Below are 26,215 nucleotides of genomic sequence, written 5' to 3' on the forward strand. Positions count from 1 at the left end.
AATCATGTTCTATCCTCCATAGTTGTTAGCTCGATGTGGTTATAATGGTACAAATTCACTCCAAATCACATCACATTAAGGCCTATAGTTGGGCGTTCATTGTTTTAAAAACATATTGCTGGTTCAGAGGTCTATGCATTGGTTTGTCATCATGCCGGTGCTCGAGTCACTAACAGTCACGCCCATAACGCTTTACCCAGTGTTACCAGCAGAGGGCGGTACGCACCCATCAGAGGGCACTTCCGGAAACAGACCGATCTTAACGTCCAATCAAACAAGACTTCAATTTTAAATGAGACTGTAGTTCCTTCTCCATGTTACTGAAACCCACAACAAACACCGAAACTGTGACCCCATCTGTTGTCAGGACGGAGCTTTGAATGATACGACTTTTTTCCTTCTAGTGGGTAGATTTTGAGCTCCAACTGCCTCGCATCGACAGCCGTTTCATGGGCACCCAGGAGGGAGAGAGAGGTAAGGCAGCCGAGGCTCTGTACTCCCCGTCCGGGGGAAAGCTAGCGACACGTATCGTTATGTTTCTGCTAACATTAGCTGCTAGGTTTGTGTTGCTTTGCTACTGTCACCAAGCCTGTCATTACATGAACACACATATTCTTTAGAGATGAATTACAGTTTTGTTTAAGTATCACAGTTTAGAGTTCTCTGATGATATTCCCGTTAGCAAACAAGTAGCAACGGGCAGCTAGCTACTTTAGAGACAACTCAACCGGTAAAGTTGTGTCAAAACCTACCAGAGGTGACTTAAAAGTGTCAGACTATACTTTGCTTGTTGTTTTAGCATCCCAAATCCACGGCCATCGCTATAATTGGTTAAAAACGTAATGTATGTCATCCACCGGTAACGTTAGTCTTTTTAACGGTAGCGTTTTCAGTTCATCTTTATCATTAAAAATACATTAGTAAAATAACCCAAACAACTAACAGTACCTTGATGAAAATGAGTGTAAGAGTAGTAGTAAGGTAGATATTGTGTTTAAGACGGGGAGATATGACTCCCCGCTCTCAAACTTAAGTTTGCCGCGGATGGGCATTCATGATTAACAGTATCACCCCTAGAGGAGGTACTGATCCTGCTTTTATAAATATATAAATAACAAGTGAATGTCACAATGAGCCATTCAGCTGACCTTCTCCCTTTCTTTGGAAACAACGTCCTGTTTTTATTGGGGAGGCAGACAGTGTCCAAACTTTAAAGACTGTTTTGCTTAAGACTTTCCTTTTGACATGTTGATTGTATTTAGATTTTCTTTTTATTTGTATCTATTTTAATTGTATTTTACATTCTATCTTGTCTTTTTATTACGTTCTTGTAATTGTATTTATCTTTTAGCACTGACATTAATGTTTGTTAATCTGTGAAGCCCACTGAGACCAGACCAACATGTTTAGTGATATTGGGCTATATAATTAAACTTTGATTTGATAAACTGGCTCTTTATCCATGGTACATGTAACCCTATTCTCTAGTCTATAGGAAGACTTTCTAGATATGAAATCCAAATGTCTGTTTAAGGACTTGATTGTTGGTGATGAACAAGACGTTTGCTTTTATTTCTACAGATTGGGTAGAGGTGGCAAATGATCTCCTCAGCAAGTGTGCCATAAACCTAAGGCTGAGGAAACTGACGGACTGTGATGCAAATGTTTTCATTGCTCTGTACGAAAACATCTTGGGGGAGAAGGTTCCAGGTAAGAGCAAGCTGCAGATCAACCAAATGTCGACACAATTGGTTAAAAAAAGAATTGGCACATATTTTGATTTTTTCAGTTCATTTTTTCTTGAGTAGAATTACAACTATTGACCGTTTACAGCTTATTACAGCTTGGATAATATACTGAATTTCTAAAGCATTTGACGTGCTGGTGAGACTGACCTAACAAGCTTTATTAAGCAAATGATTATTAATGTATATTGCAAAAGATAATCGATTGAAATCTGATGAAAATAACTATTATTTTTAGACCAAACGATGCATATACATTGTATGCATGGCTGTGAGGTTTTAGTCCAGTGTATGATCTCCTGAGTGTGCTTAGTATGTGAGGAATGCTTCCTGAGACCATTATATATGCCATCATGAGACTGTTAAGGTTGCTGAGCTCTTTCCTGCCTTCTAGGAAGTGTGTATGCATGTTGCTGTAAGGTTGTGTGGATTCCACTGTTTCTCTGGTCTCATACATGCTTTGGTGTTTAACATTTGTCTATGTGTATATATTTGTTTAGATTACATTGCAGCGCCATGCAGTCAAGAGGATGAAGCCCATAACGTTCAGTCTGTAATCGATTCACTCTCCCTGGATTACCTTCAGATCAGCCTCTCACACATTACAGGTATAATGCACTTTCACTCTTTGCAACAGTAATTATTAAGATAAGAACATCTAAAATGAACTGCTACATACTTCAGATGGTAGAAAATGTTACTTTCAAGTCACTTTATTTTTGGCTGCATGGCCCCATATCCTTCTGTTCTGAAGGGGTAAACCAAAACACAAGGTCACTTTAACAATCGACCCTTTTCTTCTGCAAAAGTACTGAAAGTAATACTGATAATTGCTGTGTTTGCAGGAGAAAATGTTGTCAGAGGGGACAAAGATTCAACCGAGAACCTCCTGGAAATCTTTGATGGCCTCCTGGAATATCTCAAGGAGGAGATAAGCGAGGAGTCACAGAATGGAGGTAGTCACATTCATTTCTCACTTTTCCTTCATCAACCCTCACACAGATTGGTACTTTATCTTCAAAATGTCAAAATAATCTTATTCCAGCTTCTTTAATATGGATGCTTTCTGGTTTCCATACTCCTCTATGACAGTAAACTGCATATTTTTGCCTGGACAAAACACACACATTTAAGTATGTTTTCTTGAAAAGGCATTAGACTATAAGTGACATCAGTCCTCTACACATATTCCAACTTTTAACTTCAAACAATTCTTATCATTAAATCACTTTGCAGAGAAAGTGGCAAGAGGGCCAATTAATGGCAGCCTTAAGGATCTGGTATTTCCAGTTTCCTTGAAAAAAAAAAAGATTTTCGTTTTTACTGACAGTCACAGTCTCTGTTAAGGTGAGACTGCTTATTTGCTAGGGCTGCTCAATTAATCGTATTTTAATCGCAATTACGATTATGGCTTGCAACGTTTACGAAAACAACGTAATCGAAATAAAACGATTATTTTTTTATTATTACTTTTATTTTTTCAAATTAATTATTTTTTGTATTGGTTTTTCAGTTGAATTATACTTAAAGTTCAGGGTAATCAACTGTTAAAAACATACTGTTAAAAAAAAAAATTCTCCAATAAATTGATGTTTTCAAAGTAAATGGATAATTGTTTTTAATAATCGTGATATCAATTATTGACCCAAATAATCGAGATTATGATTTTTGCCATAATCGAGCAGCCCTATTATTTGCCCTTCTGTATGAACAGGACATAATGTATCCTGAACCCAGTTTAGGACCAGCTGGTGCAGGATTTTAAAGAGAACAGTCGACTCTTTTCACTGCAGAACTAAGCATGCCTTTGTGTGAGTGGGCTGTCTCCTGACCGCTGCCAAACGGCTAATAGTAGTTCATGACTTTGTCTGCACTTACAAATGATGTGAGTGTCTAAAAGGCCTAATCAAACGTCCTGCATTTGTAATAGTGAAATTGGTTCAGTACAAGAGAAGCTCTTGGTGGTCAGTTTACTGGGGCTGAAGAGTTTAATAATCTAAGCCGTTGTCACATTGGTTCAGTGTTGTGCCTTTCTTTAGTGTCTAACAATGACAAGTTGTGCTTCAACTTTTAGTACTCCGCTTAGATAGGCCTAGTTGTTCCTGTATTTCGCTTCTGAATTTACTTTTGTTCTCAAACCCACAAGATGGTCCGAGTTGTTTATCAGTCTTTTAGATCTTTATCGTTTTGAAGTGTGAGCTTAAGGAAAACAGACATTTTGTCAGTCAGAATGTTGAATTAAAGGTCATGTGTTTTAGTTCCTCTTTAAAATTATTCAGACATTGATTTTGTAATCCCAAGTTTTGCTTTCTCTTTGTTGTTGGTTCTGTGTTTTTTCTTCAGTTTGTTTGTAGTTTTCTGTCTCTCCCTCTGGGTCATTTGTATAGTTAATCTTTTTTCCAGAGGAACTGATTGACAGTCTCAATGAGGATGTCCCTGTTGAAGCCATAGAGCCTACCAGCTGTGATGCCCCAGCGCAAAAGGAAACTAAACTGGAAGGAGCCTCGTTGTCTTCCAGTGGAGAGTAAGAGCATTTTTTTACTTGCACTGCAAACACTAGTGCACACATGTTGATTTGGAGATCAATTATGAATTTATATAAATGATAGATTTTATTCATGGTAAAATGTTAACTCTAGTTGACAAAGTCAGTCGATATGTTATATATTATTTTGAAATGCTAAACGTAATTATTGAAAGGAAGTTAGGAAGGGAGTGCAAAGTTTTAAAATCTTGTAAAAGTAGTTTGATACTAACAATATTTATATAAATATACTAATACTTATAGTCTGTCTTTTATTAAAACATTTTCTGATGAAAATAGTCATAACATCTAGATATTCATAACAAAAAAAGCATTTCATATTCAAATGCCTTTTTTTAAACTAATTGACAGTCGACAGAGAGAGTGGATCAAATGTGATAAATGTGTTTCTCAGACTGAAACTTGCAACAGCCCACACAACCCTTGCTCTTAAATTAAGAAAAGGCCAAGCATGGTAGGGCAAATAAAACTCTAAAACAAATGAAAAAATACCAAATCTTCTGTTTTGTTTGAGCTCTTCCATTTAAAAAACAAAGGTGACAGGTTTGCTCCACATGACTTCAACCATCATCAGCTTAGGAGCCAATTCTGGCTGCGTATCCTGTTGACTCAACAGACAATTAGGCAAACATTGGAGCTGTAGTGTAAATATTAGAGCCGGAGCGGGTAACTTTAGTCCGCACCCTCTGTTATTAAACTAGACCTTTCTTTTTTGATCTGGGGCCTCCGCGGCTCCGTCTCTATGATCTCTGTCATATGGTAATTTGTCTCTGTGCCAGAGGGTGCGGACTAAAGTTACCTGTTCCGGCTCTAATATTTACACTACAGCTCCAATGTTTGCCTAACTGTCTGTTGAGTCAACAGGATACGCAGCCAGAATTGGCTCCTAAGCCATATATATATAGTACATAGAATACAAATGCTCATTCTGGCAATTTTACACACACATATTTTTTCATAAAAAATAAAATACATTTTGAACAGACATGGATGTAAACTGCAACTCGTCTGATAGGAGGAGGAAGACAACCACGGGGCAGTCATTTTAGTTGTATGTGTCGGGTGCAGGTTATGGCACTGCTGGTGTATTCTTTCTATTCATACACTATTGCATACATGTTTTGGAGACAGTAAGAGCTATTAAAATATAAAACCGTTGCTGTGAGTGCCAAAAAAACACTGATTATGTCCCAGTAGCACAATGCAGCTTTTAACATAATCAGTGTGTAGATGTTCCTGCTGTGAGTATTTCAATATCTGTGGACAAGCATGTTATATGGCTCTGCCATGACTCATTCTGGCCCAATGACAAGGCTCAGATCTGGAAAACTCACGGTTTAACACGCAAGTCTAAGTATTATCATCTCTTTTGTCCTAAGTACTCGTTGAATTCTGTTATCAAGAATATGTCAATTTGAAGAACAGTTGTAGGTCATATGTAGTATTTTTGCGACTAAATATCTAATCCCATATCACAACGAACCATATTATTATGTTGTATCGTTTAGGTCCGCTGTGTATTCCAGTAAACATTCCCTCCATACCTGGAATGCTGAGGAGGCGGGATCAGCCAGTGAGCTCATTGGGCTGGGAGTCTCGGCACGCACATTCACAGCCAAGCAAGACGGTGAGACCCTCAAACGCAGCCCGTCTTTACCTCAATTCATGTGTTTTTCGGCAAATTACTTACTATCTATATTTCTACATTTTTACTGTTGTATTAAGATTTTTGAGGAGTTCAATGTTGCCTTCGTTAAAGATTTTTCAAAATGCATTTCTGTTTGAAAAATGTTTAGGCATTTTAGAGAACATAAGTGTTTTTATGCACACATTTTTGGTTTTATATTTAATTTTATAATAATGTGTTTACCTGTAATTGTCAGTGTACAGGAGTGACCTAACCAGTTGCGTGGCTTCACTGCAAACCACATATATATTCTGATACAATTTAGCATCAGCAATCAGTGTTTGGCAGACAAAGCATAACCTTGTTGACATAATCCAATTCCAGTCACAATTTGTTATCAAGCTGACGTTTTCAGCAATCTGAGATATAAATATTACCATAGAGGAATAATTTATATTTCTTTGAGAGTGTTATGACTCTAACGGCCCGTCCACACAGCGGCGTGTGTTGAAGCTTGCCGGCGGGCGTGTCTGAAACTCGACCAACAACCAATCACATGAATCTCCCGCCCCTGACATACAAGCAGCGGTTTGATTGGCTAGAGCTTGTACTGGCATATGATTCGATTGGCTGACGCTTCTGCCGAGGCTTCAAAAGTTGAACATTGCTCAACTTTTGTAGCGAGCCACGCCAGCAACGCTCCGCTTCGCTTCCCACAATGCAGTTCGGCGAAAAGTGCCGTCACCCCATTCAAAGTGAATGGTGAAGCTTTCAACGCACGCCACTGTGTGGACGGGCCGTTAAAGGTCCCCGATTATACTGTTTTTCATCAATATATTATAGGTCTCAGATATATACAAAACATGTCTCTGAAGTGTTTTTCTGAAATACCAAACGGCTCATTGCAGCATTACCCATAATCCCCTCTGTTTCAGCCCTGTTTCAAAAGTGCTGATTCTCTGTCTGTTACTTTAGATGAAAATAAGGAGCCACTCCCCGCGCCTCTCTGCGAGATATTTAGTTAAAAATAAAACAATGGTGCTCTAGGAGGAGATTCAGGTGATAAGGTGGGGGGTGTACCTTGGTTGCTGATTGGCTAATGGTTACACAGGCAAAAAAACGGTATGACATCATAAAGTGGCCAAAATCTGATCGGCTCATTTTCAGACAGGTTTTTATATAAATGGATCAGGACAAAAAGAGGGTGAATCTTTTTTCCTGAAACTTTCAGAATCTCTTTACACAAAGGGGACACATGTTGATTTATACAAGACATGAAAAAGTGGATTTAGCATAATAGGTGACCTTTAATAAACCTCGCGATTAATCAACAAGGTCCTTCCAGATCCCACCTCTGTCCCTCTGGACACACAGGACGCTCCATTGACTGGCGCTCTGCCCTCAGCCATCGCCCTGCAGCCACCCACCCAGAGCAACACCTCCCACAGACCGGACACAGACCCTCACTCACCCAGCCAGTCCCCTACAGCTGCCGGTCCCAGCCAAGCTGCTGCTGTCACCACAGAGGTAGCCTTATGATTCAGTATAAGCGTTTACATTTTACCTATGATTTTAATGCAATGAAAGGACATGCAAACTTTATCGTTCTAGAGGCAAGAGATATGTTACTCTAGTGCCAGCAATGCAACACTGTCTCTCTTTTAAACTCACTTTCACCCTGACACTTCTTATTTTAGTGATTTGAGGATAATATAGGAAAGGAAAAGCATACTCATCCAAAATGGCTGAGACTTGGAGTTTCTTCAGCAATAAGCCCATGTGTTTAACTTCTCAATTCTTGACTGACTGGAAACTACTAAGGATCAGTTACCAAACATCCTAAGGAAAAGTATATTGAATGTCTGCTGTCCTTTAGCTTGGAAGTGTCACATTTCTATAATAAGGCTTGCTTTATGGGTCAACTCCTGTACCGCCCTACAGCCATGACCAACCACACCCTCCCTTTGGATAACTAAGCCTCAGCCAAGCTTTTTTCCAGATTGTTTTATGTACCTAAACCAAACCCTTAACCGAACCAAAGCTTTGAACAGCTTAGCAACAGTCTGTTGAACTGCCTTTATGCAGGTGAACTTGGGTCTTTGTCATACAGCAGACTAAACCACAAATAGTTTGCTGAACATCTATTGTATTATTGAAACAAATCTTACTGACACAAATTGGATTATCAAATTTAAGTGACGAGTTGTTGACGAAGTTCTGACAGACATACACATATTTATTACCTTTTTAAGGAATTTAATGAAACTATTGGCAATCTGACACTCCTTAGCACGCTCAGGTCTTGACATGCCCAAGATCCTGAGGTTGTGTGGCTACACACACACACACACACACACACACACACACACACACACACACACACACACACACACACACACACACACACACACACACACACACACACACACACACGCACACAATAACAGCTTAACCTAGGGCCTGCTCCTATTAACCAAGTATTTGTTCTTGCTCTTTTCAAAAACTTGTGAACAAAACTATTGAGTGTTTTATCTCTTTGTCTACCTGCTAGTCTGAAATGGTCATCTAAACCTCGAGTTCTAAGTGTTTGAGGATTGTGTCAATAGCCAGCAAAATAGTTGGCAAACCCTAAAACCTCTCGACTCTTTATTCTTTTTATGGAAAGGACGAAGAATGCAGTCGGTATCATAGTTCAAAGCTTCCATCCTCTCCTCAGCCAGTTCTCTATTCCAAGTGCCAATCATGTTTTTAATTTGTTTAATGCTACAGACAATTGTGATATGACCTTGTATGTGTGTTTTGTTGTTACTACTGCTTTTCTATGTTCCTGTTTCTTGTGTTTGTTGAGACCAATGTTCCCCCTTGTGGACAATAAAGCTATATTTCTCACCATCCTTCTCACACAGCCTGAAGCTAAACCAGAGGCTGGGACAGTTGTTACCAATGGGCTACATTCTCCTCCTATTTTCCACTCTCCTGGTGAGTAAAACAAATGTACCTTCATATTAAATTCAGATAAAAATGTAAAAAATCTCCCGGTTCAGACATTTATTATTCAAAGGGTGCATGGCTGTTCTAGATATATTGACAATAAGGGAGTTTCAGGACAGATTTCAGAAAATTGCAAAAATGCTATACATTAGCTCTCCAAATGAAAAGGTTTTAAACACCAAATCCCAGCATGACATTTTTTACGGTGCTCCAACTTGGTACACACGAGCATCGGACGAAGTTTATCTTCAGATTCCCAGCTCTCAGATGATGCAAACAAATGATATGTAGCATATACTGTTGCCTTTTCCTCCTGCCAGGTATAACTTCATTGGATTATAAATTATGACAGAATATTTGAGTCGACAGTGGATCTCCTTACCAACTGGTAAATCACCGTTTATCAAGTGTAAATGTATTCTTAATGAAATGTTTTTCTCAATTTCTAGCTGCAAGTGAATCCAGTCAGCACAGAGCCAGGACAGAGGTGGAGAGGGAGACACTAAAGGTGAGAACGCAACAAGCCCTTGTATTCATTTTTACAGGAACCTCAAACCCATGCAGAAATGTTTGGATCTTTTTTCACCTCCAGAAACCCTTAGAAACAACACGGGTGAAGGTTGGGTGTAAATGCAATTTGATGGAATTTCTATAAAGAAATAAACACTGAATATTACCTGCAAAACTGGGAACTCAACTTTTTTCTTCAATAGCTCATTTGCAGTCTTTCTTTAAAGGTGCTCTGAGCAAAAATCATACTTTATTGTAACATAAAATAGGACATTTGTTAGTGAAGGCTTATCTGTCACATTCTTGTTTATCCAAGACTGACAAGCCCATTCTGTGCCATGTGTCCATATTATTAAGAGGGATTTGATTCATTTTTATAAACATGCCACACCTTTATGTTAGTTTCCCTCTTTCTTGTTTTAATTTTCTGTAACTTTTTTGTAAACCAACTAAGGAATCTTTTTTTGTCTAATTTCAGCCCACTAACGGGGGTCCCAGGAGGGTTTTGTTCCGCACCAAGCCAGGTGTGCTCTTCCTTACCCTGCAGGATGAGATGGCCGTCACAAGTCCTTCTCCGTCAGACACTGAGGAGGAGGAAGAGGAGGATCTGAGTTATACACGAAGACAAGCGGACAGAAGGATAGCTCACAGAGATCGAACAGGCCTCAGGTAGTGGACTTTCTAAAGTCAATAAGAGGCAACAGAATATTGAAATGAAGGGACAATGTGTTAATGCTCCCTTTCCTGACTGTCTGACTATATTTGCTCCCTGAGCAGCAGCAGGTTGGAGGAGGAAGATTTGAAGGAGCCTCTGTCGTACCGCAGACAAAGGAACAAAAAAGCAGAAGAGGAGCTTCATAACATATCTGAGAACCTCTCCCATCGACTAGAGGAACTTGATCAGGTGTGAAATGTGTATAAGATATCATCATATCTTCATAAATGTTTTGTATCCAAGCAAAAGTGGCTTTAAATTTGCTGTGCATGTGTTTTCTAATTAAGTGTTTGTATTTACCTGTTTATTTTTTTTCTACATACACACTCTTTAAGCAATTGTTAGCTGTATGATTTAAAAACTCTGTAGGAAAATCTGGGGAAAATATCTAACCGTGATCATTTTTGACAAATAATGTTTTGGAGGGTTGACATTCTTACATCTTTCAAATGTTGTATTGTCTCTTTAACGCGTGCATTATTCCTGTAGATGCTCAAACGAGTTCTGGGGGACAGTGGAGAGTCCAGTGACGGGAGAGAAGAGGACAAGCAGTCCCACCACAGTGACAGCGTCATGGAGTGCCGCAGGGCTCCCAGACAGCAAACGGGTAAATACAAATGATGGCTAACACACAGTTAACTCTTTCATGATCTTTGATGCGCCGGCATAATTAAAATATTATTATTTAATTGTAAAATGTTATATTTTCAGGAGCACCTGGCACTGAATCCCCCCCCCGGACACGCTCCTTATCCCCCTCCCCTCCGCGGGTCAGTCGCTCCCTGCAGGGACAGTTGGAATCTGCCATGGCAGAGGCCTTGAGTCTGGATGATGGGAGACAAACAAACCTTGCCTCTGCTCAATCAAGACGAGGAGAGCTACACCACACACAGTCTCACCGAAAACTGAGCAAGGTATTACCATGGTTATTGTTTTCAAAGTGCTTTCTCTTTAAAGGTGGGGTAGGTAAGTTTCAGAAACCGGCTCGAGTGCACTAAAATTTGAAAGTACGCAGCCGAAAAGAATCCGCCCCTTCCTTCATACTTCCTTACAGAGCACCTCCTCCAACACACATGAACGCGCACAACGTCAGCAGACTGGTGAAAGTGGCCGCCTGTTGCTGGCGAGTCATTGAAGTACTGCTGCAATGCACGCCCAATGAGTGCACGAGATACATTTGTGCGTGCACGAGATGGAAGACCGACAGACAGGGCGGCAATCTGTATCTCGAGCCGGTTTCTGAAACTTACCTACCCCACCTTTAAGTTTCCATAGTCTGCGACCCTGGACATGTGGTGGCTTAACTAGTGGCACACTAGCATGCCAAATGTCCTCTTACTCAGCCATTTGAAGATGTGCTGCTTGATTTCAAGAGTAGTTGGATATATGTTTGAGGTTTATGGCTAATGAACAAGATTGCTGGCTTAATGATTTGAACTCAGATGTGTATATTTTTATAGTATTCTTATAAGTAATTTCAATGTCCTAATTATGAGAGAAATGTCATGAATGTTGTTCTTTAACGTTGCTTTTCACATATTCAGATTTAAGTTAATTTGCTTAACTTGTTTATTTTGGTTCTATTCATCATGTCACGAGCCTACAAAATAATGTGGACTCTCTCTCTTTCAGTATTTGGAGAATAAGGCCTATGAGGAGGAGTTGAAAAGATATGAAGACAAAGAACGGGCCGATATAGACAAGGCACGCCTCAAAGCTCAGGAAGCTGTAAGTCATTAGTATGATGTGTAGTACAATGGAACCGTAACCAAAGTATTATGTAATCAGACATTGTTAATGACCTTATTAAAAAAAAAACAGTTTAAAACCTAGAGACAATAGAGGTGAAACACAATCCTTTTATCATGTGCACTTTCTGAACTAAAATCAATTTATGAAATCACATGTGTTCAAAATAAGTGGAAAGTTTTAATGTATTTACAGAAAAACAGTCATAACATGGTAAATACTTTTAGAATGCATTCAAACAAAAAAAACTAAATCTACTTTCACGATAAACATATTAATAGCAACTTGTTTAATCTAATGGAAACTGACATTAACACCAAATGACCTCAACTGATGTTAAATGGTATAAAATGGGAAATGAGAAATAACTTCTGCTTTGCACACTACTCTACAAGCGGCAAAGCAAGGATATTAACCGTACCAAAAAGTCCTTTCGCTTTGAGAAAAATGAAAAAATTGCCAATATTGTAAGTTTTTGCTTTACCTGATGGGCAATTAGTCCTAGTTTACTAACCTTTTAAATGTGTGTGACTGTGTGTAGGAGCGCCAGTACAGAGAGGCTATACTCAGGGAAGTTTCGGACGCGTCCAGACTGTCTCCAGAGAGACCGAAGACCCAACGTAAAGCACAAACCACACCGAGACGGAGAAGGCAGGAGGCCCCCAGGAAAGCTCCATCAAGTAGGTTTAGACTTGTATATTTACCACATGGACCTTTCGGCTATTATTCTAGATTATGATTAATATTCAAAATTCATTTTTCCACACTACTAGTATTGTCACTACTGGAGAATAAACAATGCTTTTAGCTTCTTTTACTGCACATATTAAACATTATTACTAAAGCTTCAGCTAGAAAGTAAAGTTTACAGAATTGTTTCTCATCAACAAGCATCTCCCACGGCATAATAATGATCCAACTTTAAGGCAAATCTGAAGCTGGATTCATGCCCAATTTCAGGTTTGTGTGAGTCAGTTACATCGTAGACAGAGTTGCCTCGTAGCTCTTCAGGTCTGTACGAGGTCATGGTGCCTCTGAGACCGAGGCTTCAGAAGTGTTTGTCTTATTAAGCTGTGGTGACTGAGCGGTAGCCTTTAAGGACACCTTGTCCTTTGGCTGACATCTCTTCTTTCGCGCTTTTCTTTTCTTTTTAAAGTTCATATTTCTCACTTCAGGCTGGTTGGCCCACTTGCCGTGATAATGGCAGAAGTAACAGCTTTGGTAGACTATCAAGAAAGGACCATTAGTCTGTTTCATACAGCGGCACTTTCTGTTGCACATGGGGCAATCCTTCATCAGCTGCAGGATGGCCTCCTCATCAACAATGTGCTGCAGAGCTGGTCTGCTATGGGGAAGAAAATGAAAGCAGATACATTATTATGACACTTGTTGCAGCACGGCTAGAGGTGAAAACATGTTGTCACTACGGATTCATTGCTGAAGGTATAAAAGTGGTGCAGGGGTAAATGAAACCTCTGAATTGATTAACTGTATCACAGAACTGTCTGCCTTTTTATTGAAAGCTATGTGGTTTACTTTGCACATCAGTGTTTCATGATCAAAGATGTTTTTTGACTTACTTCTCCGTGGTTACAGTGCATGTCTCAGGTACATTTACTTGAATGCCTGTGAATAAATGTTGGTTTTTGTTAGTCAACCGCATCTTTTTTAGTCCATTGTAGTAAATAATCTACATTGTAAAAGTAACAAAAAAAACTCTATTGGACAACTTGTATTACATCAGCAGCCAACAGTGTATACACACTGTCCACACCTGGCTGAGGAACATCAGAAATGTACCAGACAAATAGTAAAGAACATTAAAGTTGAAGATTATTCAACGTCTCACCTGAGCTTCTGACCTGGCCTGGTGGTCCGTCCATTACTGCCGAGCTGTCATGCAGCTGTAAAATACCACACAACACAGACACATTTCAAACCCCTGGCTGCAGACAATGACTTGACATTTTAGCTACTACATATACGTCAAGAAGAATGGCAGGGAACTAGAATATCCCCCCGTCCTGCTCCATCTTATATGTCCACTGTGTAATCCTTCCCTTTAACTGTGCACATCTCCTGCAGACCCACATGAAACAGGTGTGAAAGTGCCTACAGTAAATGGCAGTCAGCGTGCATCTAGTTTAGAGAAGCAGACCGGAGTACCAGCAAGGAACCAAAACAAGGAAAGAATCAGTTTAAGCTGTATTTCGATAATTTTTCACAGCTTCACCTTGCTGTCAGACCAGTCTGTATTTCTTTGCATAAGCGCCACTTAGCCATATACAATATTACGCCGGAAATCAGCTGTCATTGGTCTAAGGAAGACACAACAAATGCAAGAAATTATAAATGAGTGATTATAACAGTAAAGTCTACAGAAGAAGAATTTCCCAAATGGAGAACTATCGAACCAAGAGAGCAAATCCTTAATCGCTTGTGGAAAAGTTGACATACTTTATGTTCACCTCTGTGTTTATTGCCAAAAGATTGTTTACATTGTGTGTCACCATAAAGTAAAAACTAACTGCAGATAGTCACAGCACCAATCAGCTCATCTCTGGTTGATATGTAGCTGCATGTGAGGCAAGGTGAGCTCCAGATGATGATGGTCTGAGGAGGGATTGTTCAGGACTGGTGGGAACAACAGTGAGTTGTGAATCTATTGTGGAGGCCCGGTGGCTCTCTAATGGTGACTTCTTGTGAGTTTTACATTGGGGGACCCCATGTTTTTCTGGTATTGTGCTTTGTGTCGTTAGTACATGCCTGTTAAAGTATTATATACCAATAATGGTCCTAGTTTGTTATGCATTTTTAAATAGCATGTTGACCTACATCTCCATCATAAACAAACTCGCTACCCTATACATCATTTACAGAATGTATGTGGTTTGTGTTGCACTACCATTTTGGTTCTCATTGAAACAAAACAAAAATATTTCTATACAGGTTGTTTGGTAAGTTGTTCTGTATGTGTGTGGACATTCAGCGCCATCTTACCTGTAGCCTTGGTACAGCAGCGGGCTTCCGCAAGTTTCTATTTTGCCTATCTTCAGAGAAACGGTCACTGCAAACGCCGAGTTGTAAATGTCCAAGGTTGCAAGCCACTGCTGTTCAATAATGTTCAAACGTGACGCGGTGAAAGCTAAATGATGTAACGGGACACGTAATTGTCTGCACAGCACGGAAAAACACATTAACTCGCCATCGTTTTACAAGCACAGCAGCGGAAGCGGAATACAGTCTGCAGCACACGTTCTCTGGCGTATGTATACGGAAGTTCTTCGGTTGACAGAATGTAGTGCCACATTAAAGAGCCGTCTGACGGCAAATGAAGCCGGCTAATACCTGCTGCAACCGATCACAGCATTGCATTGCGTTGCTTCTTCACACTGCGTGACTTCTCCAAACTTCATTTTTTTTTTTATTTCAAACCTTTATTTATACAGATAAATCCTATTGAGATCATTGATCTCTTTTTCAAGGGAGACCTGCTCAAGTAGTTCCACATGAAACATAAAAACATAAATAGAACAACAAAAGGACATCATACAGCACAATTTACATAATTATCCACATAAACAGGAACCAATAGCTTCCGATTGACTAGCATCCAACCGAGCTTTAAAAACATTTAGTGGCACTTGAGGCGTGCATACCGCCATCTCCTGTAGGTCGGCCACTTTATAACCCCACTTTAAACTATGCCTTTGGTGAACAACACACGATGCAACATTACACCGCCGACTTCAGCTAACATTAGCCAGTCAGTACCAGACTGAATATATTTAAAGGTCAGTACGTGTGGTACTGTCGGTGGATTCCGCAGCAGCTACTCTCTCTCTGGTGTGGCTGCACTGCAGTCACTTGAAATATGATGCTTGTATTCGTGTTGTTATGGTACGGGTCCTTGAAGCGGCCAAACATGACTGAGAACCCTATTTATTTCTCACTGATGATACATAGTAAATTGTCAAATAAGTTATATTAAATCCAATTTAAAATACTATTCGACGGTATTCTACAGTTTTTAATTATTTGAACAAAGTTGCCTCAAAATTAAAATATCGTGTATGGTTTGTTTAAAACTGAACTATGTCCAGGTGCCTTTTAATTTTATTACACTGTACAGTCTTTGCTAAACGTAAAGGGAAAGTAAGCTCAATTCACATTACATAAAATATGAATATGTTATTAATGTACCATGTCGTTAGAGCTGTCTTTCCCATTTAGATTTATCAAAAACTTTAGTAAAATCCCATTTAACTTTGAGAGGTCAGGGTCATTCTAAATAGGATTCACTGGACATTTCTGCTAACCTATGAGGGACATGTCAAAAATCATTATTGCATGATACTTTAAATGTTGATTTACCATGTTATAGGCTTGGATTTAGTGACATCTACTTTGAGGTTGCAGATTTAGACCAACTATTTATACTTTAGTTGTAATATTATGGTTTGTGTTTTCTCTTCCTTTCTCCAGTGAAAATAAAGGAGAATGACCTCTTACCTGTGCTTCGGGAGGAGCTGCCCCACCTTCACATCTCCCAACAAGCCCTGGGTCGAATGTGGGAGCAGCAGATGCAGCAGGTGGACAGACTCCATGCCCTGTCGTCCCCTCAGAACCAGCGACACAGCAAGATCTCCAGCCAGGTAGGACTGGGAACTGGGTGCCAGACCAGGATGTGCCCTTTAAAATCTGGAGCATATGATTTGGTTGATGGATTGAATGTGTAAACCCCTGCTTATCTTTCAGGTTCAGGAAGCGCAAAAGAAACATGACCTGCTTCAGGAGATCGTTCGCAAAGAGAAGGATCACAACAGGCGTCTGGTGAGCGTCAACACAAACACATTTAAAAGCTCTTTTTTACATCTAGAAAACTCATGCACAGTTACAATGGCAATTTAGATGACTCGAGTAGATTGACAGATCAATACATTGAACTTTTATTGACTTTCTTGCGCTGTTCTCCAATCATGTATATTTTATCTACGTAGCTACATACTTGTGAGACATTATCCCTGGCCCTACTACTGTAAATTAAAAATACAAGACTAATTTAAAATTCAAAACTATTGTAACACTGTCCTGGATATGCAGTGTTTGTCATACCTATAAACTTTACCTAAAGATAGACGGAACTACAGCTCCCCTAAACTGACGCTAAAGTATCTCTATCGCCCTCTGGTGGCTGGCTACAGTACAGGTCATAGGAATAGGAAATGGGATAACTAAAAAACTAAAAGAAGCTGAACCATTGCAAGCTAAAACTGTTTTTCTTCCAGAGGGACTTCAAAGAGCGTGTCGTGCAGCAGAAGTCGACCCAGAACAGACTGAAGGAACAGAGGCAGCAGATAGCACGCGCCAAGAAGTACCACAGCGAGTACCACGTCCAGCACCGGGCCCGCCTCATGAGGGCCCGCACCGAGGAGGAGAGGGTGGGTAGTGAAGGCCAATACTCACTTTGAACTCCCGCTGACAGAATAAGACCACAACCAACAGATACTTACAATATGTGTTTATCTCTTCATCCTTTTTTTTCAATTATTAAAGAGGTTTCCTTCATTATATACTGTATTTCAAAATGCCACCAAGTCAGAGCTTAATATGAGAGCAACTGTTAGCAGATATAAGTATGGTTACGTAGTTAGATAATAAAGTACAGACCCTGTGATAATCTGGTATTAGTGCTTTTGTTGATGTTTGGTTGTGTGTTCAGATGTTTCGGCAGCTGTTTGAGGAGGGGTTGGAGCTACAGAAGGTTCGGTTGAGAGAGCAGAAAGCTTTCGCCAGGGAACAGCGTCTGGAGAATCAGAGACGACACCAGGACCAGATCAAGTCCATGGAGAACTACTATAAAGACCAAGTAAGACACACACCTAAATATAAACCAGGAAGTCAGCCTAACTGTGGTCCTGTTTTTAAAATGGGTTTAAAACATGCTCATTATTTCTAGGTGAGCTATAATGTTCCCCTCTCTTTCAGTTTTCACTACTAGCTGAAAAGCTCTCTCTGGAGCGGCAGGACATCCAGGTTCGGAAAAAAGCTCAAGAAAAGGTAAACCTTTCAATTATGACCGTGGTCACAAATAAACTAATGATTTATATTGTCAGACGGCTCAAGAGCCAGACATTATTGAAGTTTTTAGGTTGAGGTTATTATGTCTTTGCAGTGACTTCAGAGCTGAAATGTCCAAATTGAAAAGAATGTCACATTTCCTCACAGGCTCTGCTGAAGATGAAGAGAGAGCTGCGTTCAAGAATGGAGCGTGAGATCGGCGAGCTGCAGAAGATCATCGTCGAGAACGACAAGGACGATCACTTCCAGGATCTGGAGGTTCAGAGGCTGCGCAGCCGGGTCCAGATGGCTTCCTTCCAGAACAACACTAGCTTTCTGCACTGACCAGGGAACAGAGACTCAGGACGGTTTGAAGCTGGATTTACATCAGACGAACATTATGCAAAAGACTGTTTCTGCCTCTCTAAAATAATGGTACGACTTTCCGGCCGCTGAACAGTACATCTGCATCTTCCTTTGCACAGAAGAGGAAACTCTCGTAAGAACAAGTCCTGATGATTATTAATTAACTGAATACTCAGACAAGATGTAGCTATTAGCTTATTTAGCTAACTTCCTCTCACCTCAGCTGCTATACCTGAACTTAATGACACCTTGGACCGAGTCCCCTTCTTCCATGGATTTTTAGTACTTGATAACTGAGAATGTTTGAAACAGTCTTTGTGAGCTGATCTCGTAGCAAATGAGTTCAAATGTTCTTCCTTTTGCCAAATAGAGACTTTTGATGCAGTTATTATGAATGTCCCACACCGACAGATTTTTAACTCCCATTTCACCCTTAAATGTCCGATCATTAATGATTTAACAGTGCTTGTGGATTATTTATTTGTTATACTTAATGTTGTTTGATTTTTAAATTAACCTGGTGTTCTAGGTTAATTCTGTCACCATGGGCGATGATAATCAGTCTTTTCCTCCATTGTGATTGTTTTTAACTCTCCGCCTGAACTAAAGGAATCGTAGTTTTAAACAAACAGGTTGTGATGTTAAAACACTGTCCACTGATATATAACTAATGAGCACACCATTTCCCCATCATCATCTTCCATTAAATGTGTTTGCTCACTCATCTCTTCTGGCTGACATGGGTCAAAGTTCAAGGTTTACATTACGATTTTCTTCCTCAAATACGCAGGTAACTGTTTTAGTATTTTATTGAAGATAAAGGCTGATCCTAATACACTCGACCAAAGTATCCAAAAACATAAAGTCACTGAACAAATCCCTTAACGATGAATGAACATTTCTAATTCAAAAAGGTAAAAGACCAAATCCAACCTTACATTGCAGAGACTAGAGACAATTACCTGTACATGAATGCCAGTTTATATTGGCCAAACTTGTGCATCAAATGAGAAAGCAAGGTGTCTGGAATAGATGATGTACAATGTGGACAGGAAAACTCAAATGGTTTATTACTTTTTCATAACACGTTGCTAGTTGTATCTGGATGCTGACATCCCATCTAAGGGCCTACAGCTAGACATATTAAACATGATCAGTGTGGGGAAATCAGATCTGCTGAGTTATGCCAGGTCAGGGGGGAAAGCCATTGATGGGCACCAGCTGCTTTAATTCCCTTTTTGCCAGGATGACTTCCTTCCTACTGTTTTAGTTTCCTTGCAGAGAGAGTTAAATGAATTTTCAATTAGCTGGGCAGTTATTTATAGAATTTTTCTGAATTGCACAGAGTACATTTACTCTTGCATGAAATTTCAATGCAAATCAGACAAGCTTCTGATGTTATGGCCCTTTGATCATCAAAGTGCATCCTGCATACAATTACACCGTGCGTAGCATATCCTAATAAAGACTGCGTTGAGTTTAACAAATAACATGAATAAGATGAGCCATTAAAACACGTTTCAATACTGCTTTTTCTGAGAAGATAACTGTGAAACTACATATTGGCTCAACGACGGAAACCTTCAAAATACTTACACGTTGAACTAAGAACCTTAACACAAAGACCAAAACATCTTTCCTTAGTGAACCATCTCTGCCTTTAGAAAACAATACAAAACCTCTCACTTGCATCAGATGGCGTTCTGATGGGTGTGATTATAACAGGAAGGGTGACATCTTACAGTGTAGTTGACACAGCTTCACAGAGTCCAGAGAAATATAACCAACCTGAACGAAGGCAGCAGAAATTCAGCAGTTTTAGTCCAGTGTGTCAGAGGTTGAAAAAGAAAAGTGGAGCATATCTCAACTCAGCCTCACTGCTTGGCTGAGTTGCTTTGTCTACGTGCTGTATCTTTTCAATTGATCTGGAAATCTTCTTCCTCCTCATCCAGCAGGTTAGTCCATTTTGAGCTGCTGCTGCAGAAACAGCACGTCTGGTTGACCATGAGCTTTAGTCCTATGACTTGTTTGCTCACGGTACACCGTCTGTTGCATTCCCGGCATGTCTTCAACAGCTGAAGGAGGCACTCTACATCAACAATGAACTCTGATGAGCTGAGGGAGATAGAAAAGACACAACATAACCTTAATAACAGGTCTTATTTCAATGTATAATGTAAATAAAGTAATGGATTGAGAACATCTTATGAGAAAGGTTCAATTTAACAGTTTTTTTTAACATCATCACACCTCCCCAAATCCACCAGGTAGCGTCCGTCTCCCACACTTAACGAGGTGCTGAATTCTTCATCTTCTTCAATATCTGTGTGGATTAATTTAGACATATCAGTTATGACTTCACCTTTTCCTGTTAACAATTATCTTGCAATCTTTTGACTTTTTTCTTTGCTAGTGAAGGGCTGTGTTTATGTGATTCACCTCTATTTTCTGACTTGAGGGTTGTCGCACACTTATCTTCAGTATTTATTGATTGACCCGAGGCATCTTTTGTCCCCGACTCCTTCAAATGGGACAAGGAGCAGCAAGCATCATCGTGCTGCTTAGTCAAAAACAGGCAACACAATTGGTGCTGGAGAGAAATTGTTTGTATAGGAGATGTGAAACAATCGTATTTACCTTTTCAGTTTCAGGTGTCTGGACAGAAGGAGCAGCGAAGGTATCTTGCTTGACTTCATTTGATAAACTAAAAAAAGAAGCACCAGGGTTTACAATAAACTGCAGGATGTTGTGTTGACATGTCATATTCATTATTACTCTATAATCTAAATGTACATGAAAAGGCAAAACATGTCAGCAACACTATGAGGAAGTGACAGTAAAAGTAGCAATAGTGTAAACAAATTGTAAATAATACAAAAGTATCTGTATACAAGTAGATTTTCTTAGAATAAAATATTACTAATACTAAATATATATAATGATATACTATGGTACTGTTTATTGAAAGTTGTATTCATTTATTAAAGTAAAGTACAAGAGGCTCAAACCTGGGATTAAGCAGCTTTTGCTTCTTCACAGCAGGTTCAGGAGGCTCTGAGCGTGTTTCTTCCATTTGTTCAGTTTCTCACTTTTGGAGGGCTATCTGCTATTAGCTAGAACATAATAAATAAAGGAAAAGCTGTTTAAACAAAGTCTTTAGCCACAACCACATTTTACATAAATCTACTACTGAATGAAATCAATGTATTTATGAAAAATATTCAATATTACAGCTGATTAATTAAAACTAAGTATATTAACTTCATAATGTGTATATAATTACAAAACTAATTGACACATTCATCAAAAATGTTTCACTAAATAGTTGAAATATTAATTAAAATCATATTTTAAAACAGTTTCCCCAGTTTTCTACTTTATATATTGTTTTCAAAGTTAAACAATAGCTTACATATTGAAGACACATACATTTAACAACAAAAAGGTAAACAAACAAGTCGTCACATGCTGATTTATTGTAAATTAGCTAACGTCAGAAACCAGACTCAGTGAGCCCAGATCACGTGTCTGTCTTTCGCGCCACTGAATAAACCCACTTCCGCCTCCTGTTAATGACGCAGCGGGAAAATCATCTGCGTGTATCGGAGGGACCAGTTTACAGCCCCAAGGTCCTAACAGCGAGACCCCTCCTGAACTCCATCATTATGTCAGGAATATAACACTCCTGTGTAAAATGATATCTTCACAGCACCGTGTCTCAGTTACAGAAGCAGCGCTGAAGCCCTCTCTCTTCGCCCGCACACAGCGCAGCCAGGCGGGGAACACAGCTCCGTCCCTCCCGGTGGAAACAGTGCAGCCGGTGTCCTGGCAGGCCGCAGTTTACACAACCCACACAATATTTCACCATGGTGAATTGAAGATACAAATACGGAAAGATATCATCTTACTCACTAAATACTGCTACCAAGTTACCAACTGCACATCATTTGAAGCTACTAGCAGTTAGCCACTCCCCCTTTTTACGTAAAATGATGCGATGTTTACGTGACTTTTTTCTCTGTATTTCTGCGAAAGGCTATCAGAGGTGGGAGAAGTACTCAGATTGTGTACTAGAGTAAAAGTAGAAATACCAAAGGTTAGGAATACTCTGTTACAAGTAACAATACTGTATTCAAAAAGTTACAAGTAACAATACTGTATTCAAAATGTTACTCAAGTAAAAGTACAGTATTAAAAAGGTTTACTCAATTTACAGAACGAAATACAGTAGGTCATAAAACATAATGCGGTGGTCCAGAGCCAAGTTTATATAAGACAGAAATAAATTCAATCTTCTGCTCAACTTACTCATCAGAACAAAAGACAGTAGTACACGTGGTTCTATAAAACATAATGCTGTGAGGTTCGAACAGCATAGTTTTATTGCTCAGCTTTCTGCAAGGATACAAGAAGTGTATTACTTTGCTTCTTTATTGTCCTTATGTACAGGTGTCAGTTACAAGCTCACAGAGCAGCTGATGTGAAAAACTATGAACACATTTACTGTAATAATAAATACAAAAACAGATAGGAAATCAAAACAAATAAAACATGGTGCAGTTTAAAAAAAAGATTTCTGTTTTGTACTGAATTCAATCAAGTCATACACACACACAAACACACACATTTGAACATACACCTGCACATTTGCACTTAAAAGAGTAGCGAGAGAGTTAGCTGAGCATTGTTCTAGTTTGTAACCAATTAAACCATCATTTAAGAAAATCCTTTTGACCAGAACTGGCTCTCAATCCATTTCAACAATTCATCAGATCAGTTAAGAGTAGACAAATATCTCTTTATATCACAGGCATTCAAAGCTTGGCTGCTTAACTGGGGAGATTTCCCCTCGTCTGGAAGCTCAAAACCCCCACAACTTTTGCACTGAAGACTGAACCAGCCAGAAAACTTTGTGCCAACAAGTAACAAAGAGTAGAAGTGGACTGTGTGCACTGGACAAACATACATGTGTGCATATCAAGATCATGTGTGTATTCATATATACGTTATCTACATAGAAAAAAAAAAAAAACCTTAACCAGTCCATTAACTATTTGCTAAATAGAAGGAAGTGTCTGATTATAACTTGGAGCCCAAGTATGCATAATGTGTGCAAAAAAAGTTGTAATGCATTTCTCTTCTGCCTCTGAGTCAGGTTATTAAAGGATCAATCAAATAAACTCTCTGCAACTGTACAAAGACAATTTCATGTTCAGTTTCTCCGTTTTGTCTCATGATGACCACAAAATAAAATGTTCTGAAAATCAGCTAACAGACTGTTCATGGTTACAGATAAATGCAGGCAGTATACATATACAAAAAAAATAACATTTAAACAGATTTTTCCAAGTCAAAACGTTTTTTTAGAGTGTTAATTATGCAAATAAATAGGCTTTAACTCTCGAGCATCCATTAATGCAGAAGGGTTTCTTTGGATGGGCAGAGGCCGTCTTAATGTTGTGTTTCCGACTTTTCACCATGTAGCACCCCGGATATCAGTAGCAGACAACCTCAAACATTTGAAGCTCTGAGGGTTTGAGTCCGCCGGCAGCATTCAGTCCGTTTTCTTTATTTAAAAAAAATGTATGTTGCAAACAGAGAGCTCCTTGTCAAATGTTCAGCGGTGACACAGACCCCCAGAGCATCAAATCTGGCCATTCATGTCCTCCTATGAAGGCATGTGTGTGTTTATAAGTAAGAGTGATCGACCAAAAGGAAAATGTCACTTTAACCGGTGGACCTTTACACTACCATGGGTTTAAAGAGCCTCTGAAATATATTTGCCATTACAACCAGTATTACCCCTCCTCACACACACTAGCCTAATAAATGTAAAAAAGTAAAACAAGGGACAACTTCACCTGAGAATGCAAAGAGGTCTGTGACAGACACCAACATGCTTGCATTTAAATTGAACAGAAAGAACAAGCAACCATATACAAAATAGCTATGTATTTGTACATATATCCTCAAAAGTTACAGGTGTGTAGATACTCTGTATATTTCTTATGGAGTCCAATAGCAAATTAAACATGATATATTTTTTATCTAACGTGAAGAAAGCACTCCTGCAAGTCGCTGCTCAGTTTGTAAAGTGCTCTAAAGTGACGAGAGAGAAAGAAATACTTCTGCCTTTTAAACTGACGACGAGACTAAAAATGGACGCCTGCCTTGAATAGCTTATTTCAAGCCTGGTCCCTTGGACAGTTGTGCACTTTTCACATATGGTCTGACAGGAAGTGTGTTGGGTGATTTTGGGTTGGATTAAAAACTAAATGCAAGAAGAAAAAAAAAACATGCATCATTTCAACTGCTGGAGACCAATGTGTAGAGAACAGGAATACAAACCATGCTCAAAAAGAGTGTCAATCAGCATCCTGTGAGAGGATGGGAAACTCATCTTTAAACTTCCTAGCATACTTATGTTTACACATGCAGACGCATACAGACAAACATTTACAAGAGCTGTGGCCACACTGCAGTGATTAAGGGAAAACAATAATATGCACACCTTCTTCTTCACCAGAGTCTGTCCCTCTAGCTTAAAACAACCCACCACAAGCTCCAATCACAAACGCAACCAAACATCAGACCCACATCCAAGTAGAGCTCCACTTCAAAATGATATATTCACACTTTGAATTGTTTTGGATGGTTATGCAGTTGAGACATCGCCGCTAATATGGTAACCTAGTTTATTATGGAGCATTGATGTAAAAATCAAAGACTTTCCGTAGCATTTTAAGATGAAACCCTTCAAATATCGAAGCATTACAGGCGAGGTAGGATGAATGTGTTGCCTCCAACAAGAAAAGGACACACACTACAGCCATGAGGAGTGGAAGCTGTGTTGGTGGAGGATCAGATGCTACTATGGGCAAGATATGGCTACCTGCAGTGTTAAAGATTCAGTAGCATGACATGAATCAATCCGTTTGAATTGCAAAACGTAAGAGCGACTCAATGCTCTCAGTTGCCTGGGGAGAAAATATGTTTTGTTTTAAACTGTAAATTATTAAACTACTTCCTGATTTGATTAAGATCTAAAATTGAGATGACCAGGCAGTAATGTTTGTCTTTCTGTATAAACAACTCATAGCTCTCTGTATTTTGCACAATCTACAAAAAAACAAAACAATTAAATGACGGGATGAGTAGCAGCTGTTCAAACAGAAATCGATCAGGGGAGAATGTGGAGAGCGGTGAGGGCAGACTGCAGGCTGGTCAAAGACGCTCTGAGCGAGACATCAGTGTGTCTGTACATTTTCACACACAAACACACTCTCCAACGTGTCTCTCATTCCACTGCGAAGCCACAGGTCTCCTCGATCGCAGTCAGCAGCTTGTCGTATAGCTTGTCGTAGCTCTCGTAGGGCGGGATGTCAATCCGGTTGAAGCTGGAGAGAAAACAAAGAGAATACGTTCAAATGAGTGACGCTAGGTGAGAGGCATCACTTTTATGCAAGTGGTGCGTGGTTGTGTTTGTGTGCAAGTGCATGTGACACACACCAGGTATGGGCTTTGGGCAGATTGTTGGCGTTTGCATCGATCTGATGAATGGTGAAGAGTCTGGGCCCTGCAGCTCCTGCAGACAGAACACAAACAGCATGCATCAGCTGCAGTTCAGCATCAAGTCCCACTGTTCATTTACCCACCAACAATTTATCTAATAAAGGCCTGACACTTTTTACAAGGACAATTTAGCCTCTGTTCCTTGAGCTTTTCTTGGTAGAAAATATGCTCCTGAAAGGAACTGTGGCCTCAGATTGGTAACATTTAAACTCAACATAAAAACATAGATTAATCCAATTGTTTATTTTAGGATTTAACAACAGTATTCTGTCATAATTATGACATCAGAGACTGCACTGACCTCACCACCTTCAAAAAACTCACAAACTCACCTC

General features: G+C 39.5%; 2 protein-coding genes and 2 long non-coding RNA genes across 8 annotated transcripts in view; 1 reads left to right on the forward strand and 3 right to left on the reverse strand.

Moving 5' to 3' along the window:
* LOC139433828 (uncharacterized) overlaps positions 1–16,475 on the reverse strand; it is a 32,304-nt gene extending 15,829 nt beyond the window's left edge. Inside the window, exons 1-2 of the long non-coding RNA XR_011643236.1 lie at positions 16,395–16,475; positions 9,959–10,002 (exon numbers count right to left, since the gene is read on the reverse strand). This is a non-coding gene — a long non-coding RNA (uncharacterized lncRNA). The remainder of the gene's footprint in view (positions 1–9,958; positions 10,003–16,394) is intronic.
* On the forward strand, positions 179–19,032 carry LOC117447106 (centrosomal protein of 95 kDa-like). The gene is made up of 21 exons (XM_034083717.2): positions 179–474; positions 1,582–1,710; positions 2,246–2,353; positions 2,591–2,701; positions 4,149–4,269; positions 5,799–5,917; positions 7,263–7,444; positions 8,824–8,896; positions 9,358–9,416; positions 9,897–10,087; positions 10,196–10,322; positions 10,623–10,740; positions 10,845–11,047; positions 11,766–11,861; positions 12,424–12,562; positions 16,368–16,537; positions 16,641–16,715; positions 17,171–17,323; positions 17,605–17,751; positions 17,871–17,942; positions 18,111–19,032. The coding sequence occupies exons 1-21, from the start codon at positions 450–452 to the stop codon at positions 18,285–18,287; spliced, it is 2,595 nt and encodes an 864-aa protein (XP_033939608.1). The 5' UTR covers positions 179–449; the 3' UTR covers positions 18,288–19,032.
* On the reverse strand, positions 12,682–15,286 carry LOC139433827 (uncharacterized). Its single transcript, XR_011643234.1, has 4 exons — positions 14,883–15,286; positions 13,732–13,786; positions 13,463–13,508; positions 12,682–13,227 (listed from the first exon to the last, which is right to left on the reverse strand). It is a non-coding gene; the product is annotated as an uncharacterized lncRNA (long non-coding RNA).
* A 3,615-nt stretch (positions 19,033–22,647) lies between the features above and the next one.
* LOC117447143 (E3 ubiquitin-protein ligase SMURF2) overlaps positions 22,648–26,215 on the reverse strand; it is a 74,666-nt gene continuing 71,098 nt past the window's right edge. For all 5 annotated transcript variants that reach the window (XM_034083798.2, XM_034083806.2, XM_034083788.1 and 2 more), the window contains 2 exons: positions 25,818–25,893; positions 22,648–25,705 (listed from right to left, as the gene is read on the reverse strand). In XM_034083798.2, the coding sequence (XP_033939689.1) occupies positions 25,606–25,705; positions 25,818–25,893 (176 nt within the window). In that variant the 3' untranslated portion in view covers positions 22,648–25,605. The remainder of the gene's footprint in view (positions 25,706–25,817; positions 25,894–26,215) is intronic.

Source organism: Pseudochaenichthys georgianus, chromosome 1, assembly GCF_902827115.2.
Source record: "Pseudochaenichthys georgianus chromosome 1, fPseGeo1.2, whole genome shotgun sequence".
In the NCBI taxonomy this organism is placed as follows: domain Eukaryota; kingdom Metazoa; phylum Chordata; class Actinopteri; order Perciformes; family Channichthyidae; genus Pseudochaenichthys; species Pseudochaenichthys georgianus.

Excerpts from the sequence above, each read along its gene's own strand:
- LOC117447106 (XM_034083717.2), top strand. The coding sequence starts at position 450 with ATGGGCACCCAGGAGGGAGAGAGAG. Across the intron at positions 4,270-5,798 it reads TCGTTGTCTTCCAGTGGAGA|GTCCGCTGTGTATTCCAGTA; the intron begins GTAAGAGCATTT and ends TGTATCGTTTAG. Across the intron at positions 11,862-12,423 it reads GCCTCAAAGCTCAGGAAGCT|GAGCGCCAGTACAGAGAGGC; the intron begins GTAAGTCATTAG and ends GACTGTGTGTAG.